Source organism: Marmota marmota, unplaced genomic scaffold (assembly GCF_001458135.2).
Source record: "Marmota marmota marmota unplaced genomic scaffold, marMar, whole genome shotgun sequence".
Lineage (NCBI taxonomy): Eukaryota > Metazoa > Chordata > Mammalia > Rodentia > Sciuridae > Marmota > Marmota marmota.
The window spans coordinates 56,383,135-56,403,468 of NW_026000037.1; the positions used below are offsets into that span (position 1 = coordinate 56,383,135).

At 37.6% G+C, this 20,334-nt stretch overlaps 2 protein-coding genes and 1 long non-coding RNA gene across 12 annotated transcripts in view; 1 reads left to right on the forward strand and 2 right to left on the reverse strand.

The window, feature by feature from the left end:
* The window catches only part of Fastkd1 (FAST kinase domains 1), a 36,493-nt gene extending 32,352 nt beyond the window's left edge, over positions 1-4,141 (reverse strand). For 4 of the 6 annotated variants that reach the window (XM_015479290.2, XM_048812434.1, XM_048812435.1 and 1 more), the window contains exons 1-2: positions 3,993-4,141; positions 958-1,475 (exon numbers count right to left, since the gene is read on the reverse strand). In XM_015479290.2, coding sequence (XP_015334776.1) covers positions 958-1,292 — 335 coding nt within the window. In that variant the 5' untranslated portion in view covers positions 1,293-1,475; positions 3,993-4,141. The remainder of the gene's footprint in view (positions 1-957; positions 1,476-3,992) is intronic. The other 2 variants (XM_048812438.1, XM_048812437.1) reach the window with 1 other exon arrangement.
* Positions 4,142-4,266: 125 nt separating this feature from the next.
* Positions 4,267-10,436, reverse strand: LOC125619425. Its single transcript, XR_007350981.1, has 2 exons — positions 9,778-10,436; positions 4,267-5,734 (listed from the first exon to the last, which is right to left on the reverse strand). It is a non-coding gene; the product is annotated as an uncharacterized LOC125619425 (long non-coding RNA).
* Positions 10,437-13,043: 2,607 nt separating this feature from the next.
* Ppig (peptidylprolyl isomerase G) overlaps positions 13,044-20,334 on the forward strand; it is a 61,374-nt gene continuing 54,083 nt past the window's right edge. For 2 of the 5 annotated variants that reach the window (XM_015479291.2, XM_048812443.1), the window contains exon 1: positions 13,046-13,178. The gene's annotated coding sequence lies outside the window, so the exon portion shown is untranslated. Of the gene's footprint in view, positions 13,179-13,262; positions 13,591-20,334 lie in introns of those variants that run through there. The other 3 variants (XM_048812439.1, XM_048812442.1, XM_048812440.1) reach the window with 2 other exon arrangements.

The following is a 20,334-nucleotide window of genomic DNA, read 5'->3' on the forward strand; positions in this document are numbered from 1 at the left end:
TCCCACCCCACCCTTATCCCCAACTCCACAGTAGTGGGAATTTAACCCAGGGACACTCTATCACTGAGCTACATCCCCAGTCCACCCACCCCTCTTATTTTCAATTTTTTGAGAAGGTATTGATAAATTGCTGAGGCTGACCTTGAACTTATTATCCTCCTGCCTAAGTCACTGGAATTACAAGCATGTGCCACCATGCCTAGCTAAAATTTCTTTTCTTGAAATTTAACTTTGCCAGACATGGTGGCACATACCATCAGCAACTACGGAGGCAGAGACAGGAGGATCAAAAGTTTCCAGATCAGACTGGATAACTTAGCAAGACTGTGTCTCAAATAAATAAATAAATAAATAAATAAATAAATAGGGCTGGAGATGTAGCTATATTTCCTTTGACATCAAGGAAGCCTTTTTTGTATGTAATAAGCCAGTCAAAGAATATAATTTGTGAAACATTGTTATCAAATATAAATGAGTCCAGAAAATAATTCTATTTTCTTTCTTTCTTCCTTTTCTTTTCTTTTTTCTTTTTTGAAGAACTGCAACTGGAAAACAATTTATTGTACCAATAGCCCTTAAAAAATATATCTGACATCAGTTTAATTACAGGCTAAGAGATTGCAAATAGATCAATAAAACACAATTTGTTAATTGCTGATTTGTTATTAGGCATTAATCTGAAATATAATAATTCACCTATCTTCATTATCTTTAGCCAATCACATTGCCACAAAATTCCACAATAATCCAAAGTTAATCATCTCTACTGTCATGATTGAATATATTCTACTTTTTAAAACTGCAATACTACTAATAGTGTTAAATATCCTCCAAACATCTTTAAAATATAACATTATCAGGAAAACTACCCTCTTGGAGAAATTAAACACATTTTCATCTTTAAAAGATTTTTTAAAAATTAAAATATAAATAACGATTTCCATAAAAGTAACTTACTGTTGTGTGATGTATAACACATTCACCAGAGTATCATCATTCATTAATTTGATTTTATTTGTAGTCAAATTATGCAGAGTAAGAAATTGGGGATGATCTCCTACATACTCAACATTTTTTAACAAGCTGGTCTTCTGCTTTTGAAGTTGCCAAAGATTATTAAATGCACATTCAACTTGCTTTTCTGAAAGTGTCTCTTTGTTTCTTTCTATAAGATCAAATATTTGCTCTTGATCTGTACACTTATTCATCTGAATAATTAAGGGTTCACAACTGAAGGATCGAAACTGAAACTCTCTCCAGGAGAATGCACAAAGAGTTCTCAGACGAAACATATTTATAAAGGATGAGTCTAGAAAAAAGATATCTTTCCATTTACATCACAAATTCTCTTCAGTAAAGAAAGCCATCTGCAACTAGTACTCAAGCTAAATGTGCTGTTATAAAAAATAACTAGCTTGCTTTCATGTATTCTGTTTCCATTATGAGGATTCTAAATCCATTCCAATATGCAGCTTCTGTAAAAGAATTGGTTAGCATGATTAGTCATATCTTATTAATACTGAGTTAATTCCAAAATTCAAAATAATAAATTTTTTTCTGCATTAACTAGAGACTTTGATCTTAGTCTAAATCAGATAGTAGGATTTGTTCCAAATCTAAATAGCTAGCCAGGAAAAAGAGCTTCTTTCTGTATTCCTTTAAAAAATGTTTAAGTCTGATATTGCCTAAAGTTTTCAAATTTGACCACAAAAGCAGAAGGGGGAAAAAACTCAAAACTGCTTTTTTTTTCCTCCTGTGGTGGGGATCAAACCCAGGCCCTTGTACATGTTAGTTACATGCTCTACCACTGAGCTACAACCCTAGTACTTTTAAATTTTACTTTGAGACAGTCTGGCTAAATTGCCCAGGCTAGGCTGGAACTTCAGATCTTTCTGCTTCAGCCTCCTCAATAGCTGTCATTATAGGAATGCAATCCCACACCTTGCCTTCAAGGTAATTTCATGCTCCTTTCTTCTCATTCCCTAAAAGAACTCAAACAATTTGATCATTATTGTTCTTAGTTAGGTTTTAACCAATAAATGAGATGTTCACAGCACTAATGAGGAAATATTTAAAAGTCAAAATGTGTTTCAAGACCTATAGGATCAATATAATAACCAAAGATTTTTCTGAAAAGAAAATTTGTCTAACAAATATATCATAAATTTAGTAATGTTTATATGTTATATTTATTCTTGAGAAGCAATAGTTAGAAAAGCTGGGACTAAAATCATATCATCTAATACATGTGCAACAGTTACAAAGAACTTTTAAAATATATCCTAATTAATTTCACTCAATTGACTATCAGTGAAGAGGAAGGGGGATCAAGGGAAAGTACAACAACAAATATGCCACAAAGAAATCCACCATTCTGTACAATGAACATGCACTAAAAAAAAAAAGATTGGGGGAGGGATAATCCTATCACCTCCTATCACCGGAAGTCTTGCCATCTTTGTTCTGTCATAAATGTCTATGAAAATGTAACAGGAGCCTGATGTGGTGGCAAATGCCTGTAATCCCAGCAGCTTCAGAGGTTGAGGCAAAAGGATGAAACTTCAAGGCCAGTCTTGGCAATTCAGTGAGATCCTGTCTCAAAATAAAAAACAAAAAGGGCTGGGGAAGGGCTAGGGCTGTAGCTCAGTGGCAGAGCACTTGCCTAGTATGTGTGAAGCACTGGGTTTGATCCTCAGCACCACATTAAAAAAAAAAAAAAGAAAGAAATTAAAGGTATGCTGTCCATCTACAACTATAAAAAAAATTTTTTTTAAAACAAAAAGAAGCTGGGATGTAGATCAGGGTAGGGTACCCCTGGGTTCAATCCCCAGTATGGTGAAATTTAACTAATTAATAAGCATGAGTTATATACTGTTACTTTAGTCTCATTGGCCACTTAAGGCAAGGTTTCTAGAACTGAATTGAATTTTTTAAAATTCTCTCAACCTTCCAGGAAGATATTATCAATTCCATTTACACATAAAGTAAACCCAAAAAAGTCTTAAACCAAACATGGTAAAGAATATCCATTATCCCAGCTAAGACAGGAGGATGGCAAGTTTGAGGCCAGCTTTGGCAATTCAGCAAGGCACTGTCTCAAAATTTTAACAGGCTGGGGATGTAGCCCAGTGGTAGAACACTTGTTTAGCACACTGGACACCCCTGGTTCAATCCCCAGTACTGAAATAAAGAAAGGGGGTGGGGAGGAAGAGAGGGAGGAGAAATTGTAAACAAAACAAATCACTTTAGTACTAGTGCAGATGGGATTACATTTGAGCCTCATTACATGAACAAACGTGCGTGACTAAAAGTATGCTTCAGACCCCTCTCTGGCTATGTCAAGCTGTCTGTTCCCAAGAAAAAACGATGCCACAGTACCGCCTATTTTTGATTTTGTGTTCAGTAAAACATGCCAAGGGCCACCTCCAAAAAAAGAAAAAAAAATTTTTTGCTCAAAGCAAAGGTATCCTCGAAATACTAACTTAACCACCCATAACTGAAAAGTGGAGGCTATTCAGAATTTGAAAGTCCCGCGTCCCCATCTCTACCCCAGCTAAGTGACCTTGGAGAAGTCGCTTAATTAAAGGAGGGGCCTTGGGACTGTGAGAGGCAGGTACGATTTAACAGGCACAGTGCAGGGTGCACAGGGTCAAGATATCCTCTGTGCGGGCATGCAGAGAGAACTGAACAAGAGCGAACGCGGTCTCCATCATCCAGGTTAGAAATGGTTCAGCCGGTCCCAATACTCAGCACTTTGGAGAACCCAACACTCGCAAGGAGGCCGCCTCAGATTCTCAGACGAACCCTACGCAAAAACGTGCTGGGTGGGAAAAGAAATACCGACGCTGCTACCAGGCCCTGACTTGCCGGCAAATTCTTCCCTCAACGCCCGCCAACTTTTCTACAGGATCCTGGCGGGTTACGTAGCTTAGAAGTCTGGGTTGTCCCTCGTCCCCAGCAAAAAACACAACAGGCTCAGTTCTCCAGCTCACCCCTCTTGTCCCAGAGTTTTTAGCCTTTCCTTGAGAAATACTGTCTTCCCCCGGTATGGTCGGTCCCCAAGCCGAAGAAAAATTCCGCGCAGACTGCGTGCACAGCGGAAGACACGCACTACACATCCCAGAGGTCTGCGCGGAGCGGCTGGTGGAATGCACGTCTCCGGCTCCTCTGGGGGAATTCTGGGCTTTGTAGTTCTGTATTGGGAGAGGCTCGGGGCTGCGTGTCAGCGACTACTGAAGAAGGTAATGACACAAACGCTTACTTAGGTCAGTGTCTCTGTTATTGAGGTTTATTTCCCCGAGTACGTGGAACATGGATATTTTTGTAATGTACACTAACAATTATATTTTAAAAAATGAAACGAGAAAATATAAGCACAGAAAATACCTATACAGATTTTTCTTATAATTTTTCAGGGTATTATATATGAAATAACTGTGAAGCTGCTATAGAAGTATCAAAACTCCTACTCTCGATTTCTGGACTTACGTATTTCTGTACCTATGTCATGGACAGGTGCTAATTTTCAGGCGATGTTTTTCTTAACAGCTTTCTTAGATATGTATTTTGCACACCATACGATTCACCCATTGAAAGTGTAAAATTCAATGGCTTTTAGTATATTCACAGAGTGGTGGAACCATCACTATAATCAATTTTAGAACATTTCTTAACTCGAGAAAGAAACTCAGATTGGCAGGTTCCCCACATCTTCCCACTCTAATTCACCCCCAAATACCCTAGACAATGGGACTAGTTTCAGACCACATTTTGAGTAGCTCTGATTTAGGTTGTTTGAAGTTACATCAACTGATAATAGAGTTGAGATTAAGGTTGACTTGAATGCACACAATAAAGGGATGTTAGAACAAATATGAAAAAAATATTTTTTGAGCAGCATCACGAATATTAAAACTCTCCATTCATAGTCCATAAGGGGTTCTGGTAGTGTAGCTCAGTGGTAAAGAACTTGCCTGGCATGCTAGAGGACCAAGTTCAATCTTCAGTATCAAAGGGGAAAAAAAATAAAACAATTACCAAAAAAAAAAAAAACTAATACCAAATTGTACCATTTATAAGGACTCTATAGCTGTCAAATTCATAGGAACAATAAGTGGAATGGTGGTTGTCAGGGCCTAAGGAAGGGGAATAATGAAGAGTTATTTAATGAGTTGCAATTTTGTAACATGAAAAGAGGTCTGGACATTTATTGCATAACAAGGTGAATGTACTAGACTCTACTGAATGGTACCCTTAAAAAGGGCTAAGTTGATAAATTTTGTTATACACATTTTATTACAGTATTATGTATGTATGTATGTATGTATGTATTGCAATGTTAGGGCTTCTGCATGCTAGGCAAGCTATCTACACTGAACTTTACATTCCATCATCATCGCCATCCTTCCTCTCTTCTTTTTTTTGGTGGGGGGAGAGGAGCATTTACTGGGGATTGAACTCAGGGACACTTAACCACTGAGAAACATCACCAGCCCTTTTTTATTTTTTATTTTAAGACAGGGTCTGACTAAGTTGCTTGAGGCCTCACTAAGTTGCTGAGGCTGACCTTGAACTTAAACTCCTTCTGCCTCAGATTCCTGAGCCACAGAAATTTCACCGGTGCTCCACAGTGCCTGGCTCCTTCTTCTTCTAAGACTAACATAGTTTTACTATGTTGTCCAGGCTGGCTTCAAATGATCCTTCCACTTTAGCCTCCTGAGTAGCTGGGACCGAGCTAGGATAGAAAAAAAATTTTTTAAATAGTTAGAAGGAGAAAAAAGGAAGAAAAAGACGACTACAACTTGAATCTGAAAGTCTTGTGCTAAAGTTTCACACATACTTTCGCTCCCCAAGCCAGTATTCCTCTCCGTCAACTTTCTGGGATATTTACAGATCTTCACTCACAACCTTATAGTTGCTGAAAACCCACACACTTATGAAAATTTCCCTGTGCAATGAACTTTGAGAATAAATTAAGCAAAAGGAGATAACAATATTTTAAGAAATGTATACTACAGGGTGCATTCCAAACATTATCTATTGATCAGATAATGGAGACATCAAGAACAGCCAGACCACCATGAACCATTTTGTGAACACCAGATTGAAATCATCCCACATACCTTCTCATGCCTACCTTTAAGAAAGTCTTCTTGAAAAGAGGAGCTAAGACCTCAAAAGTACTGATTTTCACTCTCAAATGAGCCTACCTTAGCCAGGTGCAGCAGCACATGCCTGTAATCCCAGTGGCTCAGGAGGCTGAGGCAGGAGGATCACAAATTCAAAATCAGCCTCAGCAACTTAGTGAGTCCCTAAGCAATTTAATGAGACCCTGTCTAAAAATAAAAAATAAATAAAGGTCTGGGGTTGTAGTTCAACAGTAGAGTATTTGCCTAGCATGTGTGAGGCATTGGGTTTGACTCTCAGTACCACACAGAAATAAAATAAAATAAAGGTATTGTGTCCATTTACAACTAAAAATATATTTTAAAAGCCTACAAGGTTCACATAGAAGTCTCCTCTGCCCCTAGAGATTCTTCCTTAAACCCCTTTATAGTGACACCACTGTTTTTCAATTGGAAAAAAAAAAGGCAAGGAAGTCAATAAAAGAGGACCAACCTCTCTATAGTCAGGAAACTGAAAAATAAGATGATACTGTTCTTTTACCTATTAAATTGGCAAAAAATAAATGTTTTAAAATAAGCTCAGTGGGAGGATAACAGCCATTCTCATACAACCTTGAAATGCATCAACCTTTCATAATTCTAATGGGATAGTACACCAATTGTTATGGTTTAGATGTGAGGTGTCTCCCAAAAGCGCATGTGTGAGATAATACAAGAAGGTTTAAAGGATAAATTATTGGGTTACGAGAGCTTTAACCCAATCAGTGAATTAATCACCTGATAGGATTTATTGAGTGGGAATTGAAAGCAGGTGGTATGGCTGGACGAGGTGGGGCATTGGGGGCTTAGCATTATGGTAAATATTTGTATCTGGCAAGTGGAGATCTCTCTCTGCTTTCTGATCTTCAAGCCAGCACCTTCCCTCCACCATACTCTTCCACCATGTTGTTCTGCCTCACCTTGAACCCCAAGGAATGGAGCTTGCTGTCTGTTGATTGAGACCTATGAAATCGTAAGCCCACAAATAAACTTTTCTTCCTCTACAGTTGTTCTGATCTGGTCCTTTAATCACAGCAGCGATAAAGCTGACTAAAACACCAATAATCTTACTCTGGCTATCACACCTGATATTTAAATATTAATATTTAAAATATCAATCATTATATATACATATATGTACATATACTATATATGTATCATTATATATGCATATATACAGGATATATGCTGTATGCAGATAAATACTTCTTGCGGTATCTTTGTATTAACCAAAACTTGAAACAACTAAAACATTCAATGGATATTTGGCAAATGGATGGATAAGATATGGAATATATATACTATGAAATTGAATATAGTTATTGAAAGAGATGTCCATAATGCAAAACCCAGCAAATTTCAGAGAGATAAGTGACCTCATTTTTTATGTCTAAGGAATGAAGTAGAGAGGGATATTAAATAAAAGATTTTAGCTAGGAATGTATCTCATTGGTAGAGCACTTGCCTAGCATGTTCAGGGCGCTTAAATAAATAAATAAATAAATGTATTTAATGGTAGTGCATATAGGAATTGACACCTAACTGGGATTGGAAGGGATTAGGCAAAATTATTACATTTTAATCCTTTTTAGAATGTTCAAATATTTTACAATAAGTAAGGTGTAGGGGTGCACACTTTTAGTTCCAACTACTCAGAAGACTGAGGTAGGAGGATTGCTTGAGCCCAGCAATTTGAGCCCAACCTGGGCAACATAGTAAGAGCCCATATCAAAACAACAACAACAAAAACAAAAATTTACAACAGCTCATGTTATTGTAAAATATATGTGAAAAAAACATGCTTTTTTAAAAAGTTAAATTATTGATGATATACAACAAAAAAGAAGTTTGTGTGTTGATCATCTATGGGTAGAAACAAAAAAGGTTCATTATTCTAAATTAAAGGTAAAGTAGAGGTTAACTGTAGTAGCCCAGCCCATCTACACCCCTTCTTTTGGTATCAGACACCATTCCTCACTTTACAAGGACTAAAATGACCCATTCTAGGTCTAAGCTAGCACTTCAGGCTCAGCCTATTAGATGGGTAGTGCTGTCTGCCATGATGAATAAAGCCAAATATCAGTGTTTAACTTGCAGAATTTGATACCTCAGTCATACTGCATTCCAATGCAGATATCCCTGTTTATCCCTGGTAACTGAAAACTTTTTCTCCACATTGAAGTTTTGGCTTGAATATGATTTGTTTCCTCCAAAACTGAGTCTACTATCCACTGTAAGATATTTTAAGATCTTAAAGAGTGGAAACTTAATCTGATTTTTGTGATCAGACATGGGACCTTTGGGAGGTAATTAAGATAGATAAAGTCATCAGAGTGGAGTCCTCATGATTGCAAGCTAGTGGCATGGTGGCATTGTATATTCCCTCCTTCCCCCCTCCTCCTCTTCCTCCTCCTCCCCTTTCTCCTCCTTGTTCTTGTTTGTTTTTTTTTATATACTGGGGACTGATTCCAGTGCCTCTGAATACTAGACAAGTGCTCTACCAGTGAACTACACCCCCAGCCCTGAATATAAGTGGCATTACAAGAAGAGAGAGACAGTGCCCAGAAGATACACATGCATGCTCCACTTCTCTCACCATATGATGCCCTGCACCACCTCAGGATTTTGCCAGCAAGAAGGCCATTACCAAATGTGCCCCCCCCCTTAACCTTGGACTTCCAGAAGCATGAGCCAAAATAACCCCTTTTATTTCAAATCTTCCCAGTGGTATTATGTTACTAGCAACATTAAACAACCTAAAACACAGGCTTCTTCCATAATTTCTCAGGGCCTTAAAACCCACTGGATCAAGCTGACAGAAATAAACATAAAGGACATGGAGAAGCATAGAACTTCATAAACATTTGACCTGGATGTAATATTTACACTTACCTTCCACTGGAAAGAAACATTCCTATATCCTTGCCTAGATTCCAGGAGAGAGCTAAGAAACCTACTTCTTAGACTGTCCTGGTGGCACACACCTTTAATCCCAATGACTCAGGAGGCAGAGGAAGGAGAATCACACATTTGAAGTCAGCCTTTGCAACATAAAACCTGCCTCTAGATAAAATTTTTAAAAAATTTTAATTGTAGATGAACACCATAGAATACGTTTATTTTAATTATTTATTTTAATATGGTGCTGAGGATCAAACCCAGTGCCTCACGTGCTTAGCAAGCAGTCTACCACTGAGCTACACCCCCTACCCTAGATAAAATTTTAAAAGAGCTGGGGACGTAGCTTAGTGTTAGAGTACCACTGACTTCAATTCCCAGTACCAAAAAACAAAACAAAATCCAGTTCTTAGAAGGACAGACATTTCCAGTGACAAACCTTAAAATATAAAAACACAAATTTTGGGGTTACCACTACTGTGCTAACCAAAGACTTTTCTGGTCTTTTATTATTTATTTTCCTGAGGGTACCAAACCCAAGGCTTTGCCCAAGGTAGGCAAGTGCTTATGTGATTTACCACTGTGCTATATCCCTAGTCCTTTTCTGGCATTTTAAATTTGGAGGTGGCAGAGGTTTAGATTTTCTATTTTCTTCTTTTTTAGTGCTGGAGATTGAACCACTACATTCTTGACAAGCTCTCTACCATGAACTCACCCCCAACTCAGGTTCATATTCTTAAGATGTGAAGTCACTTCTTGGAGAAACCAGCCTGAAAAATAAAGCAAATAGTGATAAGTAGAATTAGACAAGAAAGAAGTCCCACAATATTCAGTCTATTCTTTCTTTTCTGTATAAAAAAATCTTCCCGAACTCACTCAAAACAATAGTTGTTATTTCATGGTTTCTGTACATCAGAAATTAGGAAGTAGTTTGGCTGAGTCATTTTGCTTCAGTTTCTCTTTGATCACAATCATAGGTCTACAGGGATGGCAGTGGTACTGGAGGATCTACTTGCATGATGGCACACTCACCTAGCTGTTGGTGGGAGGAAGCCTGTGGAGAGCAGTGATTTGAATCATGGTCTGACTCCCTCATGGCTGTGTTGCACTGGGAACTTCGTGTGTGAAGGTGCAGGTCAAAATAGACCAGTCGCTATGGTGATGCCAGCCAGAGGAGGTTACATGCAAAGGCACACAGCATTATCAGTCAAGACCTTAATTCAAGCACCAACTCCCAGGGATAGAGGATTCTAAACATAACAAGATGACCCTAAAGTCTCGCCAGTCCTACATACTTTAGATTGCCCATTTTGTTGAAACTTTCCCACAAATAACCTTTTGCGGATGAAACCTATATAATGAACATGGACCATTTAGCCCCACCTTTTTCTCTCTGTTTTTTTTTTTTAATATTTTAGTTGTAGATAGACACAATACCTTTATTTTGTTGATTTATTTTTATGTGGTGCTGAGGATTGAACCCAGTGTCTCACACATGGTAGGTGAGTGCTCTACCATGAACCATAACCCCAGCCTCTTTTTTCATCTTTTCTTCATCCCATATGGCCCCTCATCTGATTTCTGAATTAAAGGCCATGCTGGTCACGGCATAGCCTGTTTATTGCCACAAGGGTCTCTCAAGATTCTGCTTGAGTGTTCTCAGGACATGGGAGCTACCTTCCCCAACTATGAATGATCCAAAAGACAGTAATGAAGTAATCAAGTGCCTTTTATTATCTATTCTCTGAAATCACACATCATCACTTGTGCTTTATTCTACTCACTAGAAGCAAGTCAAATCAAAGAATGTGTGGGCTGGGGATATAATTTATTGATAGCATACTTGCCTAGCATGTGTAAGGCACTGTGTTCAATCTCCAGCACTGAAGAAAAAAAAAAAGAATTTGTTAACATAGTTTTGAACCATCACACTGTCCATCAGTTTTGGCTTATAAAGCAATATATTTTCCTTTTACCAAGACTGGTTCAACTTGAATTTCAGTTGTTTGTAAACAAGATCCCTCACTGACTGTCATCAAAAGGCATGCATAATAAGAGTGTTGTTATACCACTTTGGAAAACTCTTTGGTATTACCTACCAAAGCTGAACCTATTTACACCCTAAGATCTAGCAATTCCATTCCTAAGTATATCTCCAACATATGTGAAAAATATATGTGGCCCAAAACAGTAGGTGTAAGAAAGTTCATAAAATTTTATTCATAATTATTAAAACCTGAAAACAACAAAGGTCACACAAGAGTAAATCTGCATAATTCCGTTTATATAAGATTCAAACGTAAGCAAAACTAATACTACTGCTGCTGGGACTCTGAACAGAAGTCATCTTCGGTGGTAGGGAATATGGAATAGCAGAATTAATAGGAAGGGGAAAGAGTGACACTTCTGGGATGTTGGTACTGCTCTTGCTGTATGTCTTAATCCAGTAAAGTTTACATTTGTTTGGTAGTAAAAATGTATTGAGATATACTTATGTAAATATGATATATCAAGAACTATGTAATGTTTTGAACAGCCAACAATAAAAAATTAAAAAATAAAAAAAAGAGATATACTTATGTATATATGCATTTATATGATAAATTTATTTTTAATTCAACCTTTTACCTTTAAAAAAGGCATGCAAAGTAAAGGACAAACTAAAACCACCACTCAGAAACCCATGTTTTGATGATTGTAAATATTTTTTTTTGTGCAAAAAACTACCTTTTAACGGTATATGTAATTTATTAATTTTCCCCTAGAATATCTTTTTGTCTTTTCTCTGGGCACATGTCCAAATTACATACCCCAGCATCTTGTAACAGTTTGGGGCCATGTGATTTAGTTTTCATCGATGAAATTAGAGCAAAAGGGGCACGTGCTACTTTCTGATTTATACATTGCCTTTTATTTTCTTTTTGTTCCAGCTGAAACCCAAGGCAACACACTCTAATCATGCAATGACAAGGTCTTAGGGCATATTGGGATAACATACAGTAAAAACTTGGTCCTGAATAACTAAATGGAGCAGAGCTGGCCCTCTCAACTGGTCTGCTAACTTAAGATATATTACGTAAGAGAGAAATGAATCCTTAAAACTATAGAACTGTAGCAGAATAAAATATTTCCTTTTAAGGCAGGCATGGTGTTGCACATATATAATCCCAGCGGCTCAGGAAGTTGAGGCAGGAGGATCCCGAGTTCAAAGCTATCTTCAGCAATTTAGCAAGGCCCTCAGCAATGTAGTGAGACCCTATCTCTAAAATAACACACACACACACACACACATACACACACACATATACACAGCGGCTGAGGATGTGGGTCATGGGTTAAGCGCCCTGGGTTCAATACCTGGTACAAAAAAAAAAAAAAAAAAAAGANATTAAACATATTAGATATATGCTTTGTGTGTGTGTGTGTTTCTTTTCTTTCTTTCTTTCTTTTTTTTTTTTTTTTGTATGTTTTTGAGAGTGGGTCTTGCTATTTTGCTCAGGCTTGCCTCGAACTTGGAATCCTACCTCGTCCTCCTTAACTGGTGGGATTATATGCGCGCCTGGCAATATAGTAGATCTAATCTGTACCATGTACCATGGGGTTACTAGAGACAAAAATGTAAATCAGCCAATTTCCTCCTCTTCTCTCAAATACACTTTGTTCATTACTGGTTTTTCAGGACTTGTATTTTGTCATTCACTGGAAGGTGAAACTGGAAGCTCCTTTAAGGTTGAACGTCCTTCAAAATAGCCTGGCAGAGCATTAATATATGCTCATTAAATGAAATACTTTATTTCACAAACGACACGGCATTCTGACAGGCAGAGACGCATTCTGTCAATTCACATAGGCGTTAAGCTACTTACAAACTACGAATTTAAAAGGAAGCGAAACCCTAGAATTCCAGGGAGGGCGTGGTGACACCAACCAGGGAACGCCGGGAGACGCCGTCAACCAACCCATGACGTACTTCCGGCGCGACGCTTTCTCTCCACGCCGGGACTGGGCTGTGGGGGAGGGAGGCGGTTAGTGGGCTTTAGCGCCTATTCTGACGGCGGTAGATTTGAAGCGCTTTAAAGGGCCGGGCCCAGGGAAGAGGAAATTGTAGTGGTGCAGGTAGGTGGCGCGAGGCCCGTGTTGTTTTGGTGGCGTCATTTGCTGCAGTCCCGGGATACGGGAGCGGGAAGGGCCGGGAGAGAGGGGCGGAGCCGGCGCGGTAGGCCGGGCTGTGTTAACCGTCTTTCCCGGGAGGTATACGGACTGGTAGGGCCCAGAGGGGGCCTCTGAGGACCACTGAGCTCGCTTTGCAGATGTAGCAGCTGGAGAAGGCTTCCGGCCAAGCCTCCAGGGCCAGGAAACCGCTCTTCCTCTGCCAGCCCCCGCCCTCCCCACTCGGGCGCACACCTCGCTCCCTGACGCATTTTGCCGCACAAGCTGTAATATGGCGGCAGCGACGGCGGCCTGAACTCTTAGGGAGCTATGTTGATTTTTAAGACTTCAAAATCCTAAGACTGAGCACTACTGCCGGGTAGGTGATATGGTTGGTGGGGAAGGGGGAGGCGTAACTCAGTGTCTTTTCAGGTTAGGGTTAGAGAGGACGGGCGAAGAGCCCGAACCACAAGGATTGAAATTGAATACAAGCTTTTCTCCGACTCCGACCTTTTTCTCTCACAGAACAGCGGCTGTCGTGCACACTCAACTGGCCCAGGCCACTTTGTTAAGCATTTTCTAAAACTCAAGGTCTTACCTTAGCTCTTCGGAAGTTTTCCCACGTTTCCGAGGAGCTGTGAGCGTCGCAGGCCTCTTAGGAGGACGATAGTCCTTAGGAGAAAAATGATGGTTTCAGAACTACTTATGCTTTTAGGAAGCAAAGTCAGCTTATGCCGGCAAGGAGCGTGCAGACGTTTTGGAAATGTTTTGAAAGTATCATTTTGTGCATTTAATTTTTTTCCCACAAGAATACGTTCTGTGCAGTACCAGATTTTGGCATTGGTGATCATAAATACGTCCTAGGAACGGTTAAATATTTTGGAAATTTGGAGATCAGACATTAACTTTCAGTAGCCAAAACCAGAAAGGTCATTTGTGCGCGTGTTTCCCATTTTGTAGAGGAAAAGGCCAATAATTGCTAGTTCGGAACTGATTGAGGAGGTGGAAATGAACATTTTATAAAAGTTTTGTAATTGCACCATAAAAATTCAGAAAAGATACGTAGAATGACTTTTTTCTTGTATGTTTTTTTATATACCTGAAAATTTGCTGTTTTAGCACCACTCTCCCCCTTATTGTAACTGTTTGGGATGGGATTATTTCTACAATTTACATACCTCTGTCTTAAGCAGAATTCATTGCACATTGCCTAGCAATTTCTTTATGAATTATAATTATTGATGCCCAGGGATCTTATAGGGTCTCAAAGGATTCTGTGCTTTTCTATTGTTGTGGTAGCTTCCTAAGGCTTTTTTATCTCCTGCAAGAAGTGATCAGGGTTGCCTTCCCTGTTGGCAAGTGTGTACAAGTATGCAGACTTCCTAGAATATAAAATTTGGACGTTTCTGGCTCAGTCATTTTTTTCCGAGCCTTAGTTTGTTTGTTTTTATTCCAGCTGCAAAGTGATATTATTTTGATTTCCATCTGTCATAAGCTCTGGGCTTGAAAAATAAAACTCAGGTTTATTAAATTGTGTGTAAAATTGGCTTTCAGTGACAACTTAGTGATTGTCAATTTAGTGAAGGGTTTGAAGGAATTTATTTTGACTTAAAGGCCTTTTGTGTGTGGGGGGGGTGTTTACTACTTTGATCTTGCAGAAGAGATGATCTCTACATAGTTTGATATTTTTAATTAGCTATTCTGTGAGGCAGCATCTATTCTTTATGCAAAGGGAAGCTGGCAGCCATTCATAATAAAAGGATGAACTAATTCTGTTAGTTATCAAAACACTACCTGAGATTATTTCAGTAGTTGCCCCTTTTAGGAAAACTACATGTTGATTTTTTTTAACTAATAAGCTAATCCTGTTTTACAAATAGCATATTTCAATAAAATCATAACATTGTCTATTTTTAGACTTCTTTATTCAATGTATTGAAATATCTCTTAATTTGTAGTAAGAATCCACAGGTAATTAATTCAAGTGATTTGAAGAGCCTGTGGCAGATCTTTTTGCTATGTGGTATTATGTGCTTTTTTTTTTTAACTGATAATATTAGCACTAAGCTTACATTCTCTTTTTAAAAGAATTTTTTTTTTTTTGTAGTTGTAGATGGACAGAATGCCTTTATTTGTTTATTTTTATGTGGTGCTAAGGATGGAACCCAGTGCCTCACACATGCTAGGCAAGTGCTCTGCCACTGAGCTATAGTCCCAGCTCCTCTTTTTTTTTCCTTTTTCTTTCTAAATATCAATGATTTTTCCCTGGTTTAAGGTATATGTGGTCAACATAAGAACTTTGTGTGTTTTTATTTCTGTAAAGCAAAAAACTTAAATCTTGATTTATTATAGGCAATACTGTGAATATTCAGACACTGCTGTAACTAGGACTTTGTGCTTTTGCTAATAAAGAGCCTTTTGCAGTTTTTGAGTGGTAACTTAAAATGATCACTATGATCTTTGAAACTTAAGTATGTAATACATAAATGTAAACATCAGTCTGTGTGTGTGTTGGGAGGGGGAATGGGGGTTGAACTCACAGTCTCTGTGGGCTGGGCAAACACTCTAGTACTGAGGTACATCCCTAGCCCAATTTTTATTTTGAGACAGGGTCTCATTAAGTTGCTCCGGCTGGCCTCTAACTTACTATCCTCCTGTCTTGATTATTCTAGTAGTTGGGATTGAGGCACACACTACCACACTGGGCTAAATATCAATTTTAGATATTAAAATGATTAATGTGAGTAAAACGTTTGCTTATATATTATTGCTTCTGTTAATTATATACATTTTAACTTCAGATTTATTCATAATTAACTGTTGCATTATGGTGACATAGTAGAAAATAAAATTTAATAAGCCATTATCTGCATTGTTATAAATAAACTAGCATCTACAGTGAAGTTATCTAGTACCAAACTAGAACTCTTACTTTTTTTCCCCTTGTGATATTGAGGCATTCACTTCAGTTCTCTAGACCTCTTCTTCATTTGTAAAATTAGAAGATTGGGCTGGATTACTCTTAAAATTCCTTCAAACTCCAAAAGTCTATATTTCTGTGGTTTTTGTTTTTGTTTTGGGGTGTGTGTGTGTGTGTGTGTGTGTTTTCCGTACTAGGGATTGAACCCACGACCTCATGCATCATGGGCAAATGCTTTTATCACTTTGCTACATCCCCAACCTTTTTTTACTTATTTTTTATTGTGACACAGGGCCTCATTCTGTTATCCAGGCTGGCCTTGAACTTGTGAGCCTCCTGCTTCAGTCTCCTGAATAGCTGCGAATACAGGTGTGTGCCACACATCCAGCTCCAAAAATCTGTGATTTTTTTAAATCTTAGAATTACTGGATTAAATAAAGTGGGTTTAGTAGAATGATATAGGTATGTCTCCGAAAAGCAAGGGATAAATTTATCATTATAAAAAATACATATTTGGCCAGGCTGGTGGCGCACATCTGAAATCCCAGTGGCTTTGGAGGCTGAAGCAGGAGGATTGCGAATTCAAAGCCATCCTCAAAAAGCGAGAAACTAAGTAACTCAGTGAGTTCCTAAATAAATGTGTCTAAATAAAATATAAAACAGGGCTGGGGATGTGGCTCAGTGGTCAAGTGCCTCTGGGTTTAATCCTCAGTACCAAAAAAAGTAAATAATTGCAGGTAAAACATTAAGGGGCCTGGAAGACTTGAGACAGTAGGATTGCAAGTTCAAGGCCAGCTTTAGCAACTTGGTGAGACTCTGTCTCAAAATGAAAAATAATAAATAGCTCAGTTGTAAATTGCCCCTGCATTAAATTCCCAATCCCCCCTCCCTCCGCAAAAAAAAAAAAAAAAAAAAAAAAAAAAAATATATATAGATAGATAGATAGATAGATATAGGCAGGGATTTTCCATTTAGTATTTATTTACATTTGTGCTTCAGTACTAACATAATTGTTACATTTTTATGTCCTTGAGATTGGATGTATAAGTGTATAATATCCTTATTGAACCCTGAATTTGGCAATATTATAAATTTTTCTTTTTAAGTTTTCTAAAGAACTTAGGAATTTCAGAGGGCTGGAGTTGTAGCTCAGTGATAGAGTGCTTGCCTAGCGCAGGTGAGGCACTACATACAAAATAAACAAAAAATAAACATTAAATTCTTTAAAAGAAAAAAAAATATTTCAGAAATGCCTGTACACTGTTAATCATGTTGCTACCAGCCCAGTGGTTTGTGTGTGTCAGAACAGTAAAGGGCATTAATATGGAAGAGTTTAGTTGTCTTTCCTGACACTTTGGAATATTAGCATGTTTTCACTTAATTTAGCAGCAATCTGGCAGTCATAAATGTACTCAAATGTTTTTGAAGCAGTTTATTTTTATTTCTCATTTGATCTGTGTGAACTACATTAGGAGTGAGCTAAAGAAGCTGGTGTGAACACTAAAATGCTTTCCTTGAAAGTAATCTTAAAAAAATCTGCTATGGTTTTAATTAATTTAACTTACATGGTGGCACTTACAGGTGGAAATCTTGTATAAAAATTGTTACTTGTTTTATTAAATTCAGTAGATGAGAATGTCTTGTTTGTTTCTTGGTCCTGAACTAAAGAAGTGGATTCTACAAAGAAAGAAAGGAAGGAAAAAAAAAACCTTTCTTAATGAAATACATCCCAGTAGGAAGATATAGAGAATGAGCTTAGTTTCAATGGTAGGGTAGACTGAGAGGATGACTACTGGTAGACTCTGGAAGAAATTATTGCTTAAAGATAAATACTAGCACTATACCATGTGAGAAGCCCTGCATATAGGGGGAAAGGCACTAGATTATTACAAAAGGTTTTTATACTAAAACCATTGTTCATGGTTCCATTAGCTAGCATTCTTTGTATTTGGTAAGTAGACCTGGGTTAGACACTATGCTTGGTGTAGAAGATACAAAGCTGTTTTTTTTTGTTGTTGTTTTGTTTTGTTTTTTTGGTACCAGGGATTGAACTTCAGGGCATTTGATCACTGAGTCACCTCCCCAGCCCTATTTTGTATTTAGAGACAGGGTCTTGCTTTTGCTGAAACTGGCTTTGAACTTGCAATCCTCCTGCCTCAGCCTCCTGAGCCGCTGGGATTACAGATGTGTGCCACGGCACCTGGCACAAAGATTTTGAGTTTATAAAATTTTCACACAAGTTTATGAGGAAGTCAGCCGGATGAGGTTCAATGAAGGAGGATCATGTAAGCCTTAAAGAGTCAGAGTAAAGTTGCCAGAGAGTGTATTCTGGTTAAATTGAATCTTGGAAGACATAGGAATTAGACAGAGAAATCAGAAGGGGCAGAGACTTGCTTAGCATCTTCATAGTTGAAAAGAATTACTCTTTTCAAGACTCGGTGATATGCTAACTGTGTGAAATTTCCAAATAACTTCGAATGTAAAGAAGTCATTGCATGGGGCTGGGGATGTGGCTCAAGTGGTAGCGTGCTCGCCTGGCATGTGTGCGGCCCGGGTTCGATCCTCAGCACCACATACAAACAAAGATGTTGTGTCCGCCGAAAAACTAAAAAATAAATATTAAAAAAAAAAAAGAAGTCACTGCATTATTTATTGCCTAATTACAAACCCTATATCATTTGCCATATAATTTAGTAATTAGCTGCCCATATATATCTTTGTACTCTCTTTCCTGGCATCTTTCAGTATATTAGGATGAATACAGAAATTGTTTTATGTGTGAAACTGCAAAATGAACTTGTTACCTCTCACTTATTATTTGAAATGTATTTGTTGCAGAAATTTAGAAATTTTAGCATTTTTAGATATTTTAAATGTTACTGTGTACATGACTGATATTGTTGACAAACATGAACAACTTAATCATTTGCTTAACAAAAAGTAGAATGTATAAAATTATTTTAAAATATAGATGTTAGGATTTTGTGTATTTTTAAAAATATTTTTTAGTTATACATGAACATACTATCTTTATTTTGTTTATTTTTATGTGGTGCTGGGAATTGAACCCAGAGCCTCACATGTGCCAGGCAAGCTCTCCACCACTGAGCCACAAACCCAACCCAGGATTTTGTATATTTTTATATGACCTAATTTTTTCATTGAGCTTATTGGCTTTATTGCTTCTTATTAAAAATTTTTGTTATGAAAAAAGTAAATTCTTTCTCTCATACTTAAATTTCTGAGGAAGTCAGCCAGATGAGGTGAGTTCATGAGGTCAGGGAGATGATGAATGGTAACAGCTAATAAGCAATGAAGTAGGTCAAAATAGAACATACATATTTCCTCTGATGGGAGCAGGTTATGCTGATTACTGTACAGAAATGGGGCACACTGCTAGGTGTGGTAATTGTTTTTCCAAGAAAAATGTAAATCTGTATTTTGTAGATACAGCTGCAGCTCATTCAGACTGAACAGATTTGTGACAAATTGGCAGAATACTCTGAAAGCTTTGTCTTGTAGTATTCTTAGGCAATTCATGAATTATTTTATTGAAATTTTTATGGTTGCAATGTTTTCCTGAATTGTATTTTTTTTAAAGAGAGAGAGAGGGGTTTTTTTAATATTTATTTTTTTTTTTTTAGTTTTTGGTGGACACAACATCTTTATTTTATTTTATTTTTTTTATGTGGTGCTGAGGATCGAACCCAGCACCCCACGCATGCCAGGCAAGCGCACTGCCGCTTGAGCCACATCCCCAGCCCCAATTGTATTTTTGGTAGCTCTCAGCATTGTTTTTCTTTTTACTTTTTCTTGAAGAACTGAAAAGTTGACCAGATGGTTGTTTCGACTGTGTCTGATTTTAGATATTATTTAGTAATATCTGGGAATCGTAATTCTAGAGGAAATATTGTATCCTATTTTTCATTACCAGTTAGTGAGCTCTTGGTAATGAGTAGCAATTAGTAGCATTTTAATAATGTTTTAAGTTTGTGAACCATCTTTTGTGTCACCATTGTTCTTCATGAGTTGTTAATATTTGAGCATTTACATATTCAGTGGATTTGTGTAGTAACTTGAATAATTACTGTCTTCCCTCTTTCTTAAACTTAGAGGATATTTGATTTTTAATTTCAGGAAAATAATTTTAATCAATTTCTGTGAAAAGTATGTCCTTGGGTGATAGAATCTAAATACATGTAC